We start from the raw sequence: 23,548 nt of genomic DNA, 5'->3' as shown, positions 1-23,548 counted from the left end.
AGCCACAGCTCACACATGTGCAGCTCACACACATTCAGCACACACAGGTACCACAGGTGCTGCAGGAACCAAAGCCTCACCCCACTCTGTACCCAGTTCCATTGTTGCGGGTGGAAAATGCAGACATTTCCTCCAGATTGGGTAAAGTAATTTATTAAATATGTGCAATAAAAATAGTTGACATTTAACACAAGTGACTCATTTTCCTGATAAAATCTCCCAGATTTCAATATGTGATTTGCTCATCCAGCACTTAGGAACATGTAATCAGTATAAATTGCTCTCTTGGGGTAGTGGACCACCAAGAGGTCTTTTGGGATGAGATCAACTCCTGTATGCATGGACAGGGGCTGCTCTGGAACCATCTGTGCAGTGACACATGAAAACACCTCAGCTGACACTCAGGCACAGCTCAAATGACAGAGATCACTCAGGACCACACTCCTTCCTTGCTTTCCTACTGAGGCCCCATTGTAGCCAAATCCAGGCTCCAGTCCAATGCTCTGCAGACCTTCTTTCACTGCCCAGACCCACAGCTCTGCAGTGGATTTTCTCTAGAATATTTTGCTCAAGACTTGGTGGCACAGCACCAAACCTCATGGTGTTTTTCACTCCAGTGTTTATTTTGCCACTGCAGCAAACCCAGGTTGTTAATTAAGGAGCAACCCCAGTAAATCCACCTTTAAACGTGACACTGGTGGTACTACTGTACTCCAAAAGGGTCCTTTCACATTCTAAAAAATTGCTATTTTATCACTACTAAGTTATTTCCTTATTGTACCACAGAGTAGTTTTTATCCTTACACCTCTGAGCAAGATCAATGGCTATTTTGAGACATTTATTATTTATTTAGCACAGAGAATCAGGCCCTCAAATAGGAATCCATGTCACTAAAGGGAAAATAAAAATACCTATATATGTTCCTAATGTGTGTATAAATATTGAAATATGTATTTGGAAGAGTTAGAGAAACAATTTATACAAAGAATTTTGAAATCCAAGCACACTGATCTACCTGGAAAATCGATAAGCTGGTAAGCAAGCTGCAGGCAAACTAAAAAAACTGTATTACAAAATCAGCTCTATAAATAAAACACCACAAAGTCACTCCATGGGAGCAAAAACCCCCAAATTTCCCCTCATATTATCATGACCACTCATTCCCATGCCCATGGTACCAATTCCACACTGGAAAGCAACAGCTGAAATGTTAAAGAGAGAATGTTAGAGATGTGAGAATGGCTGCTTTGGTACAAAGCTTCATGCCTTGGTCTTAATAGACTTTATCTCTCTGAAGCTGTTCAAGACACGTGCTCCAGTCTGTGGATGGTTATTTTAATCAGTATCTAACCAGAGGAGCTCAGTATTTGAGCTGAAAGTGCACTAAAGCAGGCAAAAAGGGCTAAATTTACTAATTCAAGCTCTTCAGGACCCAACCAAGGTAATTTTTTCATCTCTGTAAGGGGCCATTTCTTAGGGACACAGACTTGGAGGATTTAGTTTAACCCTCCTGCCAAGTGGGCTCCTAAGGCACTTGGTGCACAGTGAGAGAGGCCACAATGTCCTGTCACCTCCTGCACAGTGGCACAACCGGGAAAACATCCAGCCAACCCTCTGGCTTTTCCATTTGGTGCAAATTCCTGGGATTGAGCAGTGCTCTGGGTACAGCTCTGCTGCCTTCAGAACCCTAAATCTGACACACACACAAGGTCAGGCTTCCCCCATGTGTGGTTCCTGTTCCTTGAGGACCAGGAAAGAGACTTCTCTCCCCTGACATAATTAATGTCTTTGAACCCATTAAATTACTTATATGGGATTGGAAAGGAGACCACAGTTATCTGTCAAAATAATGTTTTTGTCCCAGAACATTTGGTATTTCCAACATGAGCATTCCTAGCAAAGCAAAGCCCAGTGCTGCAGTGACAGCAACGCCGTGGGGACCACACCAGGCACTGCTCAAGGCTAAAAACAACCCACATTAAAGATGATACAAGTTGCCTACAATTTTTAAGTAGCTCAGAAAAGCCATGTGCCCAGTTATTCAGACAGAGGAAGAAATACTTGTCCTGTCATCGCTTTGAGTATGTTTTGCCAGTGTTTTTATTTGGGCCCCCTCGAGTTCTGATCTTGCTTCCTATTGAAGGAGATTGAAACCTTGCTCCTGAAGGACCTGGTCTCCTTAAATAGTGGCCAACTGCTTTGGCTGCAAAGAGAAAAATAGAGATCATTATTACAAGCACATCTAGTCCCAGGAGTGAATTTAATCCACTGCTTTGATTCCCAAGACCTGTTAAGTCTGAGTGACTGAAGCAATCAGCAGCTGGCAGGCACTGAGCCTCAGCATGCTCCACACCAGCAGTGTTAGACTGAATGGTCAGGGCTCCTTTCCTACCTCTAGGAAATAGCTCTGGAATCAGAGCTTATCCCACCAGGATTTGCTTCTGTTTCCAAATTCTAAGCAGCAACAAACTACCAACCTACTGGTATCTCATTAGCCAGTACAAACAGCAAAGCTAAGGACAGACAGGATGGGGAGCCAGTTTAACACTGGAAAGTGCTGAGTTTAAACCCCATGATTCACTTAGGTCAGCTGGGATGGGCAATTCCACAGCTCTTTCCAGGAACCTGGGATGGTGACATGCAGACAGGAACAGAGCACAGCTCAGAGCAGGTGAACTCAACACACAGCTGACTAGAAAACTCCAAAGTCTGAAGCAGGAAAGGTTTGGATGTTACTGGCCAAAAGTTCTGGTGCTGCAGACAGTTTGTTTAACTTCTGTGTTCTGGAAATAAAAGGATTTTCCATGCTCTTCATAAAGGCAACTGTTGATAAAAACACCACCTGACATCATCAATGTCTCTTTGATGGTGAAAAAGCTGTACAATGATAAATCTGTCAGGTTCTTGAGTCTGGACTGGAAAGGAAAAGCAGTGCACAGCACTCACTGTTCAGTTCACCCTGTAATTAGGATCAGATTAGCAACCTTTGATTGGACACTAAAAGCTAAATCAGGCTCTGGTTCCCTGTGTCAGCATTCAGGAGCTTTCCAGAACACTGTTCAGCTGATTGTTCTATTCATGGTCATCTTGTTCTGCAGAAAAAAAATCCCTGAACTGATCAATTTATCAAATCTACCAGCTTTCCCCACCAGCTGAGCTCATGTCCTCCTTTGAACATAACTGTGATTGCATGATTTTGAGAATTTGCTCCCCAGGCACACTGCTCCAGCACAAGAACCATCACTTAGCTCACCCAAACGCAAACCAGGAGCTGCACAGACCCAGCTCTTGGGGATATAACACTTCCCTTAAGCAAAGGCAACACAGTAAAAAGTACAAATGTTATTATCATTAACTGATGTCTCACCAGGCTGCAGCAGAATGGTTTTGTTCAGGAGGGATGTCCTCCTCTGGTTCATTTTGCAGCCATCTCTGCTCATCAGGTGAGATCTCCAGGCCTGAAGGCAATTACAAAAGCAATGATAACACAACTCCAGCAAAATCAGCATTAATTGTGTACAGACTTTATATCAACAGCACTTTCATCTGCTTTTTCAAAGTATGAGTTCCTTGCTATGAAATAGAAATTAATATCTCCATTATTGTAATATATCCTGAAAGGTCCATCACATTAAACCAACCCATAACATCATCTGCCCAATGTGAAGGGTGGCCTCACCTCTTCTCCAGGAGGAAAGTTCTCATGGCACAAAGGGCAGTGGTTTGCCACATTTTCTGGTTTGGCAGCTGAAATTGTTTGAAAAATAATATAAGAATTACAAAGAGAGACTAATTTCAGACAAAAGAAGAGAATCTGCAGAGTAAGTAGCATAAAACCACCCCATGTCCAACCCAACTCCTGCCCTGTTCCCATTAACTGCTCCCAAAGAAGAAGAAGCCCTGTGCTTAATCATCTTCATCAAAACAAGATCAAAAGGAATCTCAGAATCCAGAATCACATGGATTGGAAGGAACCTTAAAGATCATCCTGCTCCCCCTTGTGCTGTCACTCCAGGCCCTTCTAAACAGCCCCTCTCCACCTATCTTGTAGCCCCTTCAGCTCCTACTGGAAGGCCACAATTAGGTCACCCCAAAGCCTTTTCTTCTCCAGGCAATCCCAATTCTCTCAGCCTTTCCCCACAGCAGAGGTGACCCAACCCTCTGATCAACTTGGTGCCTCCTCTGCACTCACTCCAGCAGGGCCATGTCCTTTCTGTGCTGGGACAGTGCTTAATCTACAGGGATATGGAAGAGATTTCCCAGTCTTTTCACTCACCCTCCCAACACACACTCACAGAGGCCAAGCACCAGAAAACTCAGGCATTTATCCCACATCTTTTCCCTCCTGAGGATTTACTCAGATTCCTAAGTCTGAAACACAAGCAGCCTGACTCGCCAAAGATCCCTGGTGTTTGCAATCTGAACTTCTGATGTTCCACCTTCCTGTCTGGAGCTACTCACGATTGCAAATCCTGCTCTTTATGTGTCTGGCCAGCTCATCCCTGGGCACAGCCTCTCTGCAGCGTGGGCACCTCCCAAAGCTGTCCCTTTTGTCACAGTCAGTCAGCAGGTGCTCTGTCAGGCTGCAGATCTCCAGCATCTGCAACACAGCCAGCAAGGTTTGTGCTGAGCAAGCAGAGATGGGATTCATCAGCTCAGCCTCACCTTCCAAAATGACAAAGGGAAAATTCAATTAACTCATTTTCTATTGGTGCTCTTTGCCAAAAGCACTACACAAAACACATGGGTGTGTTCAGAATTCACCTGCCCATGTGTTAAATCTTGCAGTGCCTCTAAACCAGAATCACAGCAGTCCATGATTTAGCAGCTCTGGGAATTTCAGTCTGACCTGTTTGCAGTGCTCACAGCGGGTTAACATGGGGCAGTGCTTCCAGTAATGCAGATCCAACCCTTCCTCAGTGAAGGACTCATTCCTTTCACCACAAAAAATACACAAGCTGGGGAAAAAATACAAACATCAGTGACATCAGAGAGAAATAGATGAGCCCTGTTCCTTCTGTTCCAAGCTGTTCTCAAAAGCATCCAATATCTTGAAGAGTTTCTTTCCCCTGTGTAGAGCTGAGCTTAGGATGGGGCAGGTACTGGCTTGTAATTTAGGGTAAATACAACTATAGAGCATTTTTTCTTAGAGAATGATTAATTCTACAGAAGTTCTGAGAGCACCTCATCAAAACTGGCTTTCCTGGCTCCAGAATTTCCAAGGGCTTCTTCTATGCCCTCACCAGACAACACCCAGCAAAGCCACACCATATTTTTCCCCTATTTCACACTGGCAGCTGAGCATTAAACTGTAGCTATTTCTTAGCCCACAAGCAAATACTCAGAAAAAAAAGTACGAAGTCACACTATCTAAGAACTTCAAAGAAAAGCACAAAGGATTGCCTGGTGATCATTTCAAATCTGTTAGAAGAGATTTTAGTCTTTATTGTTTCACTGCTGAAGGAATTAGCTTTGATCTACTGGAAAAATGTTATTACTGTTAGGAGCTCACAGGTGACACCAAGGGCTTAAGGTGATTAGAGGCTCATCTCACTTACTTATCCAGGTAATTTGCAACAGAGGAAAGTTCCTCCTGAATCTTTGCTGCTGAAGCTTCATATACCTGGTAACCTGTAAGGAGAGAACTATTAAACCAAGATCACATTTTAATTAATCTACATTTCTTAACTCTTATTTGAAACTACCTACCTTGATTCTCTGTCTTCTGAAAAGAAGATTTTTTCTCCTATCAAACAAAGAAATTTAACTCAAAAATTTGCCTTCCAGAGAGAAAGGGAACACACTATATTCTGATTTCTGTCTGGAATTTAAAATTTAGCAGCACAGCCAATGCACTACAACATTCGTGCTTCTGGTTCTAGGAAAAATCTCATGTATTAAGGTATTATTTTATATTATAAAGGTATTATTGCTTTTTTATAAAGGTAATATATATATATTATATTATAAAGTTATATTATATTATATATTAATGTATTATAAAGGTATTATTGTTGTATTATAATAAAGAATCCAAATTTTACACTATGTTAGGAAGAACAACACCCCAGATTTTAAGCTGGACTGCTGAGGAGAAAAGTCACTCAGGGTATGTCTAGAGTTCCTCACTCTTCTTAATAAGACAACACCAATGCTCATTAACTAAGTCCATGATATCCAAGGAGCAAAGGATTAAAACAACCTTAAACTGAAACATGCTCACCTCTTCAGCTTCAACCTCTGCCTGTAACACTAATTTGAGAGCTCCTGGGTGGCTTTTGAGAACTTTCATTTCTTCCTTTGTCTGTTTCTCTACTTCTGTTGCTGCTTTTCTCTGTGCCTGGCAGGAAATAAATACTCTGTCAGTTCCAAAAGGGATGGCTTTGGAACCATCCCTCATACACAAGAGATTGCAAAACACATCAGCACAGAACTCATGGTTGATGCAGGAGAGGAAATGTCCTGCTTGGTTAAGTGATGGGTGTGATACAGTGACACCTCCCTCTTCCCAAATTCCTCTGCACTACCTGAAAGGAACATTTGGCACAGTTTTTGGGCTTACTGTTCCCAAGGACTGAAGCAGAAAACAGCATTTGTGCATTTTCCATACTGCTTGTCCATCTCAGCATTCCTTGTTGGCTTTAGTCCCAGGAGTGAGCACAGGGAATACACTCAGCTATCCATGTAAGGAACACTAACCACACACCTGGAATGAGGCAGAGGTCCATGGGGGAGTCTTTCCCCACAGGAAGAATAAACTCTGTGGTGCAATGCCCTTGGGAATTGGCTGGGGGAGAGAGTTCATGGGATACTACACTCTGCTACCCTGCTCTGTCCAATCCAGCCATGAAATCAGGACAGCACTCAGCCAAACACCATTTTGGCAGTCATATTTTCTGGAAAAATCCCTTTGCCCAGGATTTCTCTCCTGGGAAACTGAGAGGCCTCAGAGAAAAAGGAAAACAATATTATCTCATTGCTTCTCCTGTGTTTTGCTGCTTTGGAATGTGTTTGGAGATTGTTTCATTGGTTTCACGTGAATTGTTTTGACTTATTGACCAATCAGGGTCAAGCTGTGTCAGGGCTCTGGAAAGAGTCACAAGTCTTCATTATTATCTTTTTAGCCTTCTATAAGTATCCTTTCTGTATTCTTTAGTATAGTTTAGTATTGTTTTCTTTAATATAATATAGTATTATGAACTAATAAATGAGCCTTTTGAGAACATGGAATCAGATTAATCATTCCTTCCTTCGTCTGGGAACCCCACATATACAATCCACCATGCCTGAAGTAGCCCTGTAGGTTCTGCCTCTCCTTACATACCCTCACTTCACTTTCAGAAGGTTTCCCATCGATTTTGGCAAAGCCCTCAAAGAGAGTTTTGTAGCGCACGGTCCTGCGGGCGCCGGCGTCGTCCAGAGGGAAATACTCCAGCACAGCTGCCCTGTGCTCCCTGTACATGGCAAAGATGATCCTCAGCACCACCTCACGCACCTCTTGAGCCCTGTGCTCCAGAGCTCCCGTGGCAAACTGGAAATAATGATAAAAAAATTATTGTCTCTCTTTTCTCACATTTTTAAGGATTGGTTTATTATTCCAAGACTCTCCTGCAGCAGGAGAAATCTTCCTACAAGACAGGTTGTTGGAAACACTTTTTAACTCATTGGTTCTTTTTTCCAGATATTAACATCTTGCTTCATAGAATCCCAGAATGTTTTGGGTTGAAAGGGATCTTAAAGCTCATCTCATTTCGCCCCATACCATGGGCAGGGACACTTCCTACTAGACCAGGTTGCACCAAGCCCTGTCCAACCTGCTCTAAAATTACCAGCCTACTTTGGTAATTACCAAATTACCTGTTGATCAGGGGAATATACCTCTTCAGGAATTCTCAAGCACTCAAAAAAAGCCAGACAAGCCCCCAGAAAGCCACCAGAAAATCCTCCCTGTGCTGGAACCTCGACCTCTTACCTTCATGACATTGCTGATGGTAAACCCAGAGTTTTCAGTACCCATGGCTCCCAAGAGAGATTCCACCAGTTCCACATGACTCATTGCCAGGTGTGTTGGGGAGTTTGCTTTTAATGTTTTAACAAGGTGCACTGGAATAATCTGGAGAGGTTTTACTTCAGGACACAGTGCCATTTCCTAGAAACACACAGAGTTAGTGAGCACACTGGATAAGGACAATTACCTGCCTCTGCAAAGCAGAGTTTTCTCATCTCTGTAGGTCACTTGCAGCAAAGAACACAAGAGTCACAGCTGCAGCAGCAACAAGTACCCCCAGACTGCTCCAGGTGACCCTGATTTGGCAGGGGGTTGGACTGGATGATGTCCAGAGAGCCCTTCAAATTCCAGTTATTCTGTGATAAATTTCTGTGATAAGGTGTAATACTTCACAGCAGCCAACCCTGGTCAAACAGTCCATTCTGATCAGGTGTTTCTCACCTAGGAGCTCCATAATTTGAAGGGAAACACCCACCTGGATGAAGGTTGAAGCCAGAAGACGAAGACGAGATGAAGAGTCTCCTGTTCTAGAAAGCAAATGTGGCAGGGTTGCTTCCACACAATGAGAAGTTTCTAGCTTCCCCAGTTTGTGTTTTGGTATATATTGGGTAATGATCATCTTTAGAAGTTTCAGGGAAGCCTGAAAAACCTAAGTTAAAAAGAAATAGGAACCACTGAGCACAACCAACACAGAGCCCCCTGTTTTCAGACAATACAGTAAAATCTATTCTTAACCTGGAATTACAGTGGTACCCTTGATGGAAGCTACTTCAGAAAACTGTCTTCCAGAAAACCCGTTGCTAGGACTTAGGTAAAAGGCTTCAGAAATTGTTTCATAAAGAGTACCAGCTCAATTTTCTTCTTTTCTTCTTAAGGTTTATTTGATGCCCAAGTGTCCTTCAGCTGAGTGCAGTACTTTGAGCTGGAAACTAGAAGTTATTTCATTGTTGTAGTTCAGATTTAGCAAAGAAAAAGGTTCAACCTCACTGCTCATTTACTGCATCAGCTCATGGCTCAACCCAGGGCAGTTTTCTCCATCTGTTCAATGACAGACATTGCCCAGTTGTTATGGGAGTTTTGAGGGGCTTTGTTTTGATTTTGGGGTTTTTATTCAACAATAGCTTTATAAACTATTTGTTCAAAGTATCCTAACCCAAATTCTGCAATTTTGGCTGCCAGTTCTTCACTGGAGCACCAAACTTATCCCAACTTACTGAAGATACAGTGTCTTTGATGGCCCTCCTCACAAGGAAAACAGCAGCCCTCAGCATGCTCCTTAAATCTTCCTTTGGAGTGTCCACTGACACCTCCATCAGCTTCTCATACACAGCCAGTAAAGCCTCTTCTCGACACGACCAAGTTCTGGAATATGCTCCTGAAACCTGAGCACAGAACAATCTATCTCTTAAAAGGTCTCTACAGATATTTCAATACATATTTAACACTTTTATAAAGAACCAGCCTCAACAGAACATATGAACTGAAGCATGAAGTCCCCAGGTGTTCCCCACAGGAATCTGGCTTTATTAAAAGCACACATTTTGAAATGAGATGAGTGAAATGGAATTAACAGGTCAGGCTCATGGAGCCCTTCCAGGCACAGGGAGGGTTTCTCTCCCTCCAAAAGACAGTGGCAAGTTATGGGTGTTCTGGGTCCATACCCTAAAGCACTCTGCTGGATCCTGTCTGTTTATCAGCACATCAAGTAATCAATCATCAAAGCTACAGATTGGTAAAAATGATGTAAACAGGCATTCATAGAGCCAAGGTCAAATTTTAAGCTCAGGTTTCAAAATAGCAGCTCTAAACACATAAAAATCCTCTTAACACAGAACACAATAACCCATGGGTTTCTTTTACTGTTTTTTACCAAAGTCTCTCCAAAAACTTCCACAACAGGGCTGGCTTCCCTCAGTGCCTTCTGTGTGAGTTGTTCAGGCTCCCCAGCATTGCCAGTCCTTGGAGCATCACCCACATCCTCCTCAGTCACCTCTGGCTCAACATAGGCAACAGCTTCATCCACTTGCTTGCAGATGGCTGGGAGAGGTCTCTCATCATAAGGTAAAATTTCAGCCTAGCAGAAAAGATAAAACTTGTTTTTCTGGAAATGACTCAGATGTGAAGTGGTTTTATCACTAATTGGATTCACCTCAATGCAATTTTCTCACATCAAAGCAGCATCCCACCCCAGTTAACCATGAGAATAACCACATTATTTGGAAGGCTGGACATCAGACTGTTTGCTCTGACAGGTTTCTGTAGTAACAGAGGGAACACTACTCACATTTTCCTTGGAAAACGCTTCCTTGGAGGTTGTGGGCTGAGTCTGAGAAGAAAGAGGGGACTGGTAGGGAACAATAGGCTCAGAAGAAGTGGGATCCACCAACTGCTCTTCCAGCACAGGCTCTGCCCTCGGGGGCCCTCCTTGGGGTGGGTCTGCAGGCTCAGGAGGGGAGCTCTGGGGGCTCTCAGTGCCACTTACAGATCCCAAGGGCAACACAGTTTTTCGGATCTGAGAAAGGGGAGAAGATTTTTACAGCAAGGCTAAAAATGTGCTAAAATCTCTCAGTACAGCTACAACTCTGTCAACGGGCTTCTGGTGATTTCAAGTAAACATTGAACCTGGCTCACAGGTGTGTCATCATTCCCACTGGATGCAGCTTCATGAAACAGTCAGAAAATAATTCTGTGTGGGTGTATGTGTGGAGAGATTATAAAACTTCCTCTTCTGAGAACATTACATAATTGCATGTATATAAAAAAATCACATGGATTCTGTATGGTTAGCTTTGATACCACCCCAAGCATCCTCTACCCCTCCAAAATATGAGAAAGTACCTTATTCATCTGCATCAGGTAGTCTTGAAATTATGCAAAACGTTCAGGATTCTAATGCTATTTTCTTGAGATCTCAACAGTTTAATGGGATTTATGGAGAACCAAGCATGTTCATAAAACACCACATTGACAGTCTTAGGTTGGAGAATTCCAAACTCCAAAGAGAAAACTGAAATGCTTTAGTAAATCTCAAAATTTCCATTAACCTGTGAATGAAGTTTGGCTGCTCTGCCATTTCTATTTAGAACACCCTCCTGAGTTTGGACTAACAGCACCCACCAGGAGTTGTGCATCGAGGAGGTCGTGCAGCTCCAGCTGCTGGTACACCTTCAGCCTGTACTCATCCATCTGCTCCTTCTTCTTCTTGGCAAGGTCATAATCCTCCTTCTCCACGGCGTAACGCTTCTCCACCTCGTACCGGCCGAGTCGCTCGCCCACCTAGGATTGGTACAAATCACCTTGGAATCATCTCACTGAACATTTCTTGGAATCATTTTACTGAGCACTTCTTGGAATCACCCTCCTCTACTTGTTTCATTGCATCCAGACAAATTACTCAATCAAGCGATTTGATTTTAAAATTAATCTTTTGGGAAATATATCAAAAATCATTACGATTCCACAAAAAAAGGAAGGCCCTGATGGGCCACTGGGGCTTTGCTCCACTTAGGTGTCAAAGATCTCCCAATATCACCTTCTGCAAGTCTGCAATGGCCTGTTTGAGTTTCTTGGCGTGGTCATAGCACTCGAGACGCACAGCTTCCCTCTTCTTCTCATCCAGCCTCCGGATTATCTGAGCCACTTCTGGGTCCTGGTACATGTCAAAGGCCAAATCGTCCAGAGGTGAAATGGAGTCACGTTTCCTGAAGGCACAAAATGAATAAAGTAAACCACAATAAGGTAGGCTTCTCTTTTCATTAGCAGGGAATTAACAAAACACAGAGATCAACCAGTGCTTTACACCAAGCAGAGGTTTTGCCAGGGTATATGCAAAGAACAAACTTACCCAAGGTAAGTTCCATCTAAGGCAGGGTCATCCAATTTAATTCCCAAGTAGTGATCTATCAGCTTCTCTCTGGAAGGCTTTGGAAGGGTGGAAAAAGAAAATCTTAATGCACATTCACCAACATCAGGTGTGTTCTCAAGACAGAATTCTGACTTGTCACAACCAACATCAGTTTTGCAACTCAGAGCACTTATGTTTCGGGGCACATTGAAGCAAGACAACCTGGAGAGAAAATGTCCCAACTGATCATATTTTAAATTTTGTATTGCCATATTAGGCTCAACACTCTTGCTTTAAGAGAACATTAAAATTAAATTAATGCAACACAGCTCTGCTGATGAATTGGCACAAGACAAGTTCATCCCATTACTCCAGGAACCAGTACTTGAAGAAATGGAGCATCAGTAAAAGGACAGGGATGTTCTGGACTTACACTGCTCATGCTGTCAATGCCATAGTCTGCTGGATCCCCAATGATGTTCACAGCTACCAGGGCAACCTGCAGAAATTCACAGAAAATGGAAATGTGTAAGCTCATTCCTCTTTTCTTGAAAACAAAAACCAGGGCCTGTGGTCAGGAGGGTGATATGGAAGCAGAGAGAAGCACTGAGTGCTAAATGTGCCTCCTGCTCCATTGAAGATGTATCACCAAATCTACAACCCCATGGTCTGAAACGAGTCCCCAGAACTGAGGCAGGTGTTTGTGTGTCTGCACCATGGTGGCTGTGCAACATCTTCACTTAATGGCACAACAGGTCCTCTAAAACACTCAGAGTGGCTTTGTGACCCCAAAGCTGCTCTCAGAGGGAATTCCTTTTCCTCAGCACAGACCCTGCTGTGTGGGCTAAACCTCAGCACAAACAAGAGTGACAGAATGTGCCCTTGACTCGTTTGTTCTGATACCAACTCTCTTCTAACCTATTATTTGTGTTTTGTGCTTTAAAACAAACTTAAATAAACATAGGACCTTTCAACCAACATTTTTGTTTCCATAAATCAAGGGAGCAGATTTCTGTGCCTGCTCGTGACTATGAAGTGTCCCCTAGGCTACCACGTAAGGACTTCTAACTCACCTGCCCGTACAAGTTGTATTTATTGACATAATTTTTATGGAAAATCAGCTTCAGGTACTGGCCAACTGCATCCATGTACACAGATTTCAACTCTCGAGCTCTGAAATCAGTCTTCTCATTGTCTGAGAGAGGGACATAACTGGGAAGGAAAACATAATGCATGAGTAGAGGATACATCCAAACACACAGGTGGATTTCTGACCCTCGGGTTTAAAAGTCCCTCACAAGTGAAACAACTGTGAAACCTCCCTCATAACCTCACAACTGAAATAACTGTGTGCTGTCACTTGGCAAGGCAATTCACCTGCATCTCCAGCTTTGTCACAGATCTACACAAGTCCAGGATCTCCCAGCTGCTCACACAGCATGACCACATCACACACAACCCACACTATTATTTTCCCCTGAAGCTTTTCTGATTAAGACATTAAACTGATCCAGAACTTTCTGTCTCACCCGAGTCTCTGAAACCTCTCTGACTGATAGGGAGCAAAGTATTCAGGCAGACTTTCACTGATGTAGAACTCAATTTTGCTTGCAATCATGTACTGGTGAGCGAGCAGCTGCAGCTTCCGGATCCGACACCTCTCCACCAGCTGCAGGGTGATTTCCTGGGGGTACTGACAGAGCCTGAAAGAGACACAGTTTCTGAATTCAACCATCATTTTAAAGCAGATTTCACTTCCAACTTGAGCAACATTTCATTATGGAACTTTCAAGCTGTTAATTGCAAGCCAAAGGTAAAAATATTGTAAGAATCCCAAGAGTGGAAACACTTTTCCCTTTCCTTTACTGCGTGCATATCTTCAGGTGCCCCACACATGTTTAGAAGATGTGCTGAGTCAAATGGATTTTTCATACTAAGCCAGAGCAGCTGCAAACTCAAAGACTGCCAAGAACAAAACTAGTTCCCATTTTCATTTTCCAGGACTTTATTTAAATACAATGCAGTGCCTTTAGGTGTTAACGAAGGTGCTTTTTTCCCCCAGGATGAGGGTTCCATGGGATTAAAGTAACTTTTTTTGCTTTATCAGTTTGGTTTGGGATACTGTAAACTGCTCGGACCACGCATGGTACATCTGCCACTCGTTTTAAACTTGGTGCTTCATAAATTCAGTGCTCCAAGGCCATCCCCTCACAGTACCTGGGCGAGCGCCACCCGTTCACTGTCGGTGCATGAACCATCAGCTCCCGAGCACTGAACCCATCCTCGTGTCCCGACGAGCTGACCACCGTGAAACCGATCTTGTGTGGCATCCTGGGCAGATGAGCTGGTCACAGCCACGGCCTTCAAGCTTAAACTCATCCCTGGAAGGGTGACAAAAACCCACGGAGGCACTACAGTCAAAGAATTGCATCCTGAGGTCAGTAGAGTCAGTAGATGATGAGTGCAAATATATTAACATTGGCACCATAAATGTTCTTTAGGCACAGGTTTGATTAGTGCTGAGCAAAAAGAGGATTTAGATCATTTGCAGAGCAATCTGCCAATAAATGAAACCTGCTAACCCAAGATGGAACTTGAAACCAAGAGTTCCAAATGCATACAGGAGCAACCTGTACCAAACCTGTAGCTGCACCATGCTCTGGGCATTGGAGTCAGACGAACAAAAAGCAAATCACAAGGTCAATTTAGTCTTTTTGGGAAAGCCACGCACCCACCGCGGCTGCTGCTGGGTACACAAGCCCCGGGAGCACCGCTGCCCACCCTGGGCCGCGTTATGGCACCAACACCGGCCCCGTCCCTCCCTCCCCTCGCCGGCCCCAACCCCGCGGGCGGCGCAGGCCCGGAAGGGTCACGGCCGCACCGCTTCGGGAGGACAGCCAGGCCGGGCGGCGGACAAAGCACGGGGGAGCCTGGCGGGACCTGGGAGGTCCCCGGGGCGGAGGGAGAGCGGGGCGCGGGGGGAAGCGCCGGGCCGGGCCCCACCTGGCTCAGCGCGGCGCCATCGCCGCTCTCATGGCAACGCGGCCCCGCCGCGCAGGCGCGACCGCCCCGCCGGCCCCGGGGCGCCTGCGCGGGGCGGCCCCGGCCCCGACACCGACGCCGACACCGACCCCGGCCGGGGAGCGGCGCCGGCCCGGCCCGGCCATGGCGGAGCCGCTGCGGCCCTTCCGCCTGCGCGGGTGCAGCAGCCCGCAGAAGTTCGGGATGGCGGCCGGGAGCTTGCGAGGGTTGCTGAGGAAGGGCTGCCGGCTGCTGCAGGTGCGGGACGGTACGGGACGATACCAGGCTGGGATGCTGCTTACAGATGCCGGGCGGATCTGCCGATGCTGGACGGGACCGGGACTAGCGGGTGCCGCAGCTCCGGGCCGAGGCTGGAACTGCCCGCCGAGACGCGTGCGGAGCTGCAGCCGCTGCGGTCTCGCCCGCCCGGAGCCGGGGTCTCGCCCGCCCGGAGCCGGGGTCTCGCCCGCCCGGAGCCGGGGTCTCGCCCGCCCGGAGCAGGGGTCTCACCCGCCCGGAGCCGGGGTCTCGCCCGCCCGGAGCCGGGTTCCGCCCGGAGCAGGGGTCTCACCCGCCCGTGGGGCAGCTTCCCTTGGCAGGCAGCCGCCTCTGCCTCTACGAGGACGGCACGGAGCTGACCGAGAGCTACTTCCGAGCGCTGCCGCCGCAGACGGAGCTGGTGCTGCTGGGCCCCGGGGAGAGCTGGCAGGGCTGTGAGTGCAGGGCCGGGCGGGGGGCGCGGGGGCAGCGCCGGCAGCGGGGGCTCAGCCGGTGCCGCCTCACCTGCCCCAGGTGCCAGCGACATCGAGCGGCTCCTGGCCGCGTTCTGTAGCCAGCAGGGCGCTGTGGTGGAAGCTGCGCGGAGGCTACTGACGGACGAGCGAGCTCCCCACAGGCAGAAGCTGCTGGCGGATCTCATCCACAACCTGAGCGAAAACATCCTGGCCGAGGACAAGGAAGACGACAAGAAATGGTTTGAAGGTGCGTTTGTTGCCGTAGGAAGCTGCTACGGGACTCCTGGGTCTTGCTCTGCTCTGAAAAGTCACTTCTGTCAGTTTTGTTGCTCTTAAAGCAAAGTTTGGGAGCTCTTCTGGCTGGTGGGACTGGGTGCTGGGTCAGGACTTTAGTTATCCCTTCCATTAGCACGTGTCTTTAGGTTTCTTTAAAGTACATGCACATTTAGTATCTAAAGCTAAATGTGTTAGTAGATTAGTATCAAAGCTAAAATGTTTTTTTTTAAATGGTGTTCCCTATTGGTTTAATAAAGATAGCTCTGGAATGCATTTCCCCCATTAATATAAATCTGCATTTATGATGTTCTAATGATTTGCTAATAGTATATGGATAATTGCGACATCTCTGCCAGCTTTATGTTCTCTTTACAATCTACAAGTCTCCCTTCCCATTCCCAAGCTGTTACTGCAGTTCTTCCCCAACAATTGTTTTCCTTTCACAATTTCTTGGTGTTCCACATATACAGAGTAACAAGAAACGTAACAATACCAGCTCCTGCTCTCTCAGTAGATGCTCTCCAGCATCCTTTTAAGGGCTTAAGAGCAGGGTAGTCCTGAACCAGTAAAATAAAAATGGGAAATTAAAAAACCTGTGGAACCTGATGTAGTGGAAAGCCAGCATGAACTCCCAGCTGGGCAAGAGCTGTGCTGAGGTACAAAATAATCTCATTCCCTCCAGGGCTGGAGTCTCGGTTCAAGAACAAATCCAGCTACCTGCGGCATAGCTGTGAGAGCAGAATGCGGGGCTACATGAGAGAGGTAAAAGTTTCTGTTGAAGTAACTTATGTCAAGCTGTAACAGTAATTCTGTAGCTGCAGGAATATAAAGTATTTCTACAGTTGTGACTGTAGAAAAGAGCCTCAGGCTGCCACAGGAACGGAGGAGTGATTGCTGTGTTTCCCCCCTCTAGGTTACTGGTTTTATTTCAAATGTTCATCCTGCAGCACGAGATGCCTACAGAGGGATAATCGACCTGATGTCAGATAAACTGAAATCTGTGAAGTACAACGGGTGCTACTTTGACAGAAGGGAGGAGGAGGAGGCAGCACGCCTGTGCACTGCAGAGGGGTGGTTCTCTTGCCAGGTACCTGCAGCCTTCCTGAAGAATCATGGAACAGTTTGGGTGGGAAGGGACCTTAAAGATCATCTCATTCCACCCCTGCCATGGGCAGGGGCACATTCCACTAGCCCAGCCCCATCCAGCCTGCCCTTAGACACTTCCAGGGATGGGGCAGCCAAAGCTTCTCTGGGCAACCTGTGCCAGGGCCTCCCCACCCTCACAGGGAATTTCTTCTGTATACCTGACTTAAACTTCCCCTTTTATCAGTTTGATCCCATTCCCCCCTCAACATGAGAGGAAGGAAACAGCTTCCTGTATGTAGTGTCAGGCTGGGGGGGATGTGGGTGCAGGATCTCTCTGGTTCACTAGCATGTGGCAGGACCAGGCTGGGGTGACAAGTGTGACACCTTTCACAGGGACCTTTTGACAGAGGTGACTGCCCGTGTAAGCATTCCATCAACCCCTACAGCAACAGGGAAAGCAGGATCCTCTTCAGCACCTGGAATCTCGACCACATGTATGTACAAAGTGTTAATCCAGACCTACCTGCTTTGAGGCCTTCAGCTTCACCAGAAAGGTTCAGCCTTAGTCCCTTTCCCCTGCTGTGCAGTCAGCTCTGCTGTGAATATGTGGTGAGAAAAGGTGCTGGGATGCTGCAGCTGCTGTGAGAACAAAACTCAGAAGACAGATGAAATGCTGCCTTTCATTAGCTGCTTTGCTTCTGTGCAGATTTTTTGTGTATGGAAGCAAACCCCTCCTCACTGCACTATCTGTGTGAATTCTCCTCTCCAGCAAAATCCCCTCTGAACCATTTCAAATGTTGGTGTGAAGCAAACAAGATTTGCTAAACTAATTTCCCTGGGGGAAAAAAATCATATGCCTAGTAATGGAGAAAGAATTCCAGTTCTGCCTGGCTCTGAAAGGAAGATAGAGGCTTGATTACTCTGAAAAAACTCCTGATGGCAATATTGTCTTCTCTTTTGTGTCCCCAAGAATTGAGAAGAAACGTGCTGTTGTCCCAGAACTGGCAGAAGCTGTCAAAACACGAGATGGGAGAGAAGTGAACTGGGAATACTTCTATCAGCTGCTGTTTACCCTGGATAATTTAAAACTCGTACATATTGCTTGCCATAAGAAAACCAATCATAACCTCAGCTGTGACAAAACCAGAATTTACAGAAAAAGGAAGCAAACCCATGAGATTTCCTAGTGCTGTCTCTGGAAGGGACTTGCTGCTTTTTTCAATCACGTCAGTCTGTTGTTTTTAAATAGCTCCAATTTCTTAAATAAGAACTATTTGAGAATCCCTGGCACAAGACTGGCTGGGTAACCCAGCCAGAGCCTCACAAAGCACACTCCAATATCCCATTTAATTATCTTCTCCTGCCTTCCCACTCCTTACAAGCTTCCCTCTTATCAAGCTCAAATCAAGTGGGGTAAAGGTACAAAATGAGCCAGAGGCTGACTCTGATTCTACCCTGTCATCTCAGGCCAGTGTTGGCCCAAAATTCACAGTACACAGAAATGAAACTTGGAGAAAACATTTTTTACAAACTAACCTGCAGGGGCTCATAAACTCCTATTCCTCTGGAGATTAAGCCAAACAAAGAGGAATTTAGGATCATGTTTTATCTGTGCCTTTTGCAGGTAGCTTCAGGAATGCCAAAGGTGATGCAGCAGCAGAGCTGCCACCTCACCTGTGCCAAACTCCTGCCCTCATCCCCACCTGCCCCTTTGCCATTGCTTCAGATGTGCATCTCCTAGAAAGAAGAGCAAGGCCATGAGATTTATTTTTGCTTTTTCCACTTTTTTTGCCATCTTCCCTGCTGACTTCCCTCTCCTTTCTAACACTTTCTGCCTCCAGCTTGAGTTTTACTTGATGCACCACCAGAAAGGGCAGCTATAATGATCATGTTTACACTAATGTTTACTCACTGCCTTGGAGAATATTGCTTTGGTAAAACATTTCCTACCTCAGGCAACAAATCAGGAATAGTTCAATTTTTTACTTGAATTTTTTTTTTTTTTAATACCAGCTGATAGCAACTGAACTTTTGGGATTGTCAATGTAAATCATGTGAACATTTTAAATAAAAAAATGCCCCCACATCTGTGTGTGTGTGAGTACATGAAGGTGCACGAGACATTAAGCAGGTTGATAGAGCAGGAAGGGAAATGTGTTTATGAATTGAGCACCAGCTACTTACTGCTCTGTAAATAACTAGAAACTCTATTTTCCCTCATATTGTTGGTCCTGGACCAGTTAGTCCCCATTAAATTGTGTGGAAATGATATTTCTGCCTGAGCCCCAAATTACTGGGTCTTGGAAGCTTTGCTACATAGAGTATTGATTTACTTTAAACAACAAACTCAGTCCCCTCCCAAACAGTGCAGTCTGAAAAGCAAGGAGGTGCATTTTTAACACAGGATTTCTAATTCCACTGCATGGAATTGATCCTTCCAGCTTCCCTTCCTGCATGGTTTGACACTGGGGAGGGCAGCACTGGCAGGATTCTGGTGACAAATCCAGTGTCACCTGTGTGGCACATGTCCTCCAAACTGAAAATGCATTTTGCAAGTAAAATGAATGTCTGTGTGTGAAACTGTGTTTGCTAGAAAGAGCCAGCAGCAAACACAGCACTGATGGAATGCTGGGAGGAGCTGCTGCAACACAGAGCTGGGCTGCAACTATGAATATGCAATTAAAAAATCTGGATTTTTCCGTGTTACAGAATTAGAGGGAAAAGGAGCCAAGAAATATCTTTGACAGAAACAATGCATCAGCTGGAGTGGAAATGGGAATGCATTACCCTGCCATGCATATGCAATTTGTTTGCCTTACAACTTTTGAATGTTTAACAAGCTCTAGCTGTAGAAATTAATATTTATTTAAACCATCTGCTGATAACATTTTCTCTCTATTTTTAGAAACATAGAAGAAGCTATAACAATAAATATCTAGAAGCTTATTGCATAATCACACTTTCAAAGAAATATTCCCAAAAACACTGGGTGAATTAACAGTTTCTGGAATTGGCTGAAGTTGCTCCTTTTGTTTTTTTAAACGTGCAGAGGGGGCTGCCCCACAGCCTCAGCAATCTTCCCCTGTCTGTCAAATCCAAGGGACAGTATTTGTTGTGTATCACCACCAAATCATTTGTTTCTAAAATCCCTGCTGGAAACCAGCTGGAAACCAAGAAGGACAACACTTAGAGCAGCAGGTGAAGGGAGGAGGCAGCACCACAGGGTGGCTGTTTGGGGAGCTGATGTGCAATGCAAATGTGCTGAACTTGCGGAGATGAACACACTGAATCCAGTCTGACATCCTGCATTTCATTTTGCCAGCAGAACTGCATTTTAGAGGTTTAATTGGTCCTGGGTTAGGTGTAAACAACCCACACAAGAAAGACCTTTGACCTTCTTGGTACAAGGGAGTTAGTTTGCTTCTTTATTACCTGGATGCCACAGACATTGCAGAATTAAAAAGAACCTTGCTCCAGCATCCTTTTCTTGACTATTTTGCAAAAAAAGGTGTGAAACCAAATACTTTCTCAAGATAGAGGCTCAAATTTACAAAAAAGCCATAAGAACTTCCATATTCCCTGGGGTTTTTTCTTAAATATCAGTGGTAAAGTGCTCAATTATACTTTATTTCCAAACCACTGAAAATTCAGTATTTGCCCCAGATAATCACTGGAATACTGTATCTGCCAACTCCAGCAAAACAAACTCTCCCAGTTCTCTCCCTGAGAAAAGGCAAACAGACACCTCATGTTACTGGCACAGCCATCGCCATGTGGTCACAAAGAGAATGAAGAAGGGTTTAATTTGTTCACAGTCTGTTGTTAGACATCATCCTCTTCCTCCTCCTCTTCATCATCTTCCTTTGCAATGAAATGGAGCTTCCTGGCTTCTCGCCTGCTTCTCGTCACACTCGGGAGCACAACTTCTGGGAGGTGCTGGAGGGAAAAGATCAAATCAACAAGGAAAGTCTGTGGAGGCAGAACTCCTACCTCCACCAGCTCCCATCCTCCCTCAGCTGACACAGGAACCAACCCTCAGCTTGGCAGCAGTGGCACAAAGCTAAAGCTGTGGGGCTTTGAGGGGAGTCTGCCCAAACCAGATCCATGGGCAGCCTCAGGGCTGGCATTCCTTCCACTGGTATGAGGAGAACTGGCAGAGGGTGAAGGGCTCCCTAAACAAATCCCCACTAAATACCACAAGAAACACCTAAAAGGTGGCAGCATCACTTGCCCCAAAGTTATGCTTGTTAAAGGGATTCAAATGTAAAGCTCTGGCCCTTGGGTCAGTTCAAAAGCTGAGGCAGACAGAAACCGGGAAACAATCCCAATGCAGCAGGGCTGGAACTGGGTGATTTCTAAGATCCCTCCAACCCAAGCTGTTCTATGATTCTGCTAAGAATCAAAGACCAGCAAAAGTCTATTTTGCCAACAATACTGCGTCTCCATAATGTCGTTATCAGTTAAAATACCTATCTCATGGAATTGGACTAAAAAGTATAAAAAGAAAGATTTTACACCTGAAATTAATTTAGCTGGGCAAGTAATTTCATCTCCGATGGAGACAGTTTTATCTGGGGTACAGGGCCCAACAATACTGGCCGAATTCACCAAGAGTTTTGAGGCAAATTTTAAGCAGACCAGGGCTGGGTCTAAAGCAGGAACAGACTCATCATCTCACCAGTTCAACATCTCCAAAGAAGCGGTGCACTGGCATGGGCTGGTTGCTGTCCTCATCCGAGAGGCCACTGCTGTGCTCCAGGAGCATCGGCCTCCGTGGGTGCTCTGCATCCTCCGAGGTGGCCCCGTCAAAACTCCCACAGCTGCTCTCCTCTTCACTGAATACCTGATAGTGGTGCAGACATCCACCCATTTTTAATGGAGCGCCGCTGGATTTCACTGTGTGTGGCTCCAGAGAAACACCACGCTCCTTCTCCGGCTTCCCTTCATCAGTCTCTGGAATGCTTTCATCTTTTTCCTGTTGGATTATACTGCTGTCTCTTGGATCTTCTGAACCTCCATCCTCATCAGATGTTTTAGGTGTTTCCCCCAGAGTAGCAAGGTTTCCACTTTCACATGTGAGTCCCTCTAGCTCTGATTTTAGATTGCTTTCTTCATATTTCATCCTCTTTGCAGGCTGTCCTTCAGCAGCTCCATGTGATGAACGCTGTTAAGAAAAAAAAAAAGACAAGATCGTAAAGCTCACTTGAAATAAAGAAGAATAAAATCACCTCCTCTCTTTACTTGCAAAGGAACAGAAGGGCTCCATCACACAAGTGGCATTTTGATCCAAACCTTCTAAGACAAGTAATTAGTATAAAGTACATGTAAAGAGAGGAAAAGAGGAGCAGACAGCTTACATAAACCACAATGTACAGTCCATCACCAGCAAGAAAAAACCACTTGGCTCAGAGAATAAACTAGCACCGTAAGAGGTGAATCACCATGTTCTTATTTTTCTTAAGGATGATGCTAATGGGAATTACTGTGCCAGGCCTGTCAGCACCCAGCACGGCAAGCGGCTAAATTTGCTCTGTATTTCTGCAGCGGCACAAACAACGTCGTGGGAGGAGAGGAAACGGCAATAAATTTACTTCAATTATCCTGATAATTCCCACATGATGATGCTCAGATTGTAGCTGTTAATAATCACCTGCGATCCCCCCCCGCTCTGTGACCGCCCAGCCCCGCGGCCTTTCCCTCCCATACCATCCCACCCGGCCCCGTCCCTCCTACCGGGCTCGCCGTGTCGGCTGTTTCCCCGGCGGGCTGTGCGGGGTCGGCTGCCGGGGCCGCTTCCGCGGAGCGCCGGGCCCGGTGCCGTGGCCGGGCCGGGCGAGCGGGGCCGTGGGTGTCCGAGCGCCTCCGGCCCCGCGCCGCGCCGCCCGCCGCCATCTTGGGCCGCGCGCGGGCCCGCGCTCGCCATCTTGTGGAGCTCCGTTCAGGAACCCCGGGGCGAGCGCGGGCTCCGGGCACCGAGCAAAGGGCTCCGGGCACCGACAAAGGGCTCCGGGCAAAGGGCAGTGTCATCCCACCAAGCGAGGGCGGGGAGCCCACGGCCCTCACACACCGAACCACCTCACACACCGGAGCCCCTCGCGCGCAGGAGCCCCTCACACCCAGCAGCCCCTCACATGCCACAGTCCCTCACACCCAGCAGCCCCTAGCTTGGACGACAGACAGCATCACCTTAACGGAACCTTTGGCAAAGGGAGCACAAAGCAGCTTGTCACAGGTCACACAATGGGGTGGGTTGGAAGCGACCTTGAAGATCACCAAGTCCCACTCCCCGCCATGGCAGGGACCTTCCACTATCCCAGGCTGCTCCAAGACTCGTCCAGCCTGGCCTTGAGCACTTCCAGGGATGGGAAGCTGCAGCTTCTCTGGGCAACCTATGCCAGTCCCTCATCACCTTCACAGCCAAGAATTTCTTCCCAATATCCAATCTAAACCTATCCTCTATCAGTTTAAACCCATTCCTCCTTGTCCTGTCACTACATGGTTTGGTAAATAGTCTTGCCTCATCTTTCCTATGAGTTCCATTCAAGTATTGGAAGGCTGCAATTGCAGTTTCTGAAGGA

General features: G+C 46.1%; 3 protein-coding genes across 3 annotated transcripts; 1 reads left to right on the top strand and 2 right to left on the bottom strand.

Moving 5' to 3' along the window:
- Window positions 1-137: 137 nt before the first annotated feature.
- CEP104 (centrosomal protein 104) lies at window positions 138-14,932 on the bottom strand. The gene is made up of 22 exons (XM_059866430.1): window positions 14,857-14,932; window positions 14,071-14,234; window positions 13,383-13,556; window positions 12,927-13,065; window positions 12,287-12,352; window positions 11,854-11,930; window positions 11,542-11,710; window positions 11,127-11,285; window positions 10,294-10,521; window positions 9,880-10,083; window positions 9,224-9,391; window positions 8,485-8,658; window positions 7,974-8,150; window positions 7,326-7,532; window positions 6,225-6,341; window positions 5,711-5,747; window positions 5,560-5,632; window positions 4,851-4,959; window positions 4,463-4,601; window positions 3,681-3,748; window positions 3,369-3,459; window positions 138-2,204 (listed from the first exon to the last, which is right to left on the bottom strand). Exons 2-22 carry the CDS (start codon window positions 14,181-14,183, stop codon window positions 2,071-2,073), a joined length of 2,823 nt encoding a protein of 940 aa, XP_059722413.1. The 5' UTR covers window positions 14,184-14,234; window positions 14,857-14,932; the 3' UTR covers window positions 138-2,070.
- A 19-nt stretch (window positions 14,933-14,951) lies between these two features.
- DFFB (DNA fragmentation factor subunit beta) lies at window positions 14,952-19,054 on the top strand. Its single transcript, XM_059866427.1, has 7 exons — window positions 14,952-15,132; window positions 15,461-15,587; window positions 15,667-15,855; window positions 16,567-16,646; window positions 16,798-16,971; window positions 17,364-17,464; window positions 17,941-19,054. Exons 1-7 carry the CDS (start codon window positions 15,019-15,021, stop codon window positions 18,155-18,157), a joined length of 1,002 nt encoding a protein of 333 aa, XP_059722410.1. The 5' UTR covers window positions 14,952-15,018; the 3' UTR covers window positions 18,158-19,054.
- A 757-nt stretch (window positions 19,055-19,811) lies between these two features.
- C23H1orf174 (chromosome 23 C1orf174 homolog) lies at window positions 19,812-22,862 on the bottom strand. Its single transcript, XM_059866428.1, has 3 exons — window positions 22,704-22,862; window positions 21,649-22,134; window positions 19,812-20,906 (listed from the first exon to the last, which is right to left on the bottom strand). Exons 1-3 carry the CDS (start codon window positions 22,860-22,862, stop codon window positions 20,793-20,795), a joined length of 759 nt encoding a protein of 252 aa, XP_059722411.1. The 3' UTR covers window positions 19,812-20,792.
- Window positions 22,863-23,548: the final 686 nt, after the last annotated feature.

Source organism: Haemorhous mexicanus, chromosome 23 (assembly GCF_027477595.1).
Source record: "Haemorhous mexicanus isolate bHaeMex1 chromosome 23, bHaeMex1.pri, whole genome shotgun sequence".
NCBI lineage: Eukaryota > Metazoa > Chordata > Aves > Passeriformes > Fringillidae > Haemorhous > Haemorhous mexicanus.
Note: the sequence above shows the minus strand (reverse complement) of the source record. Positions and strands in the feature narration are given on the sequence as shown.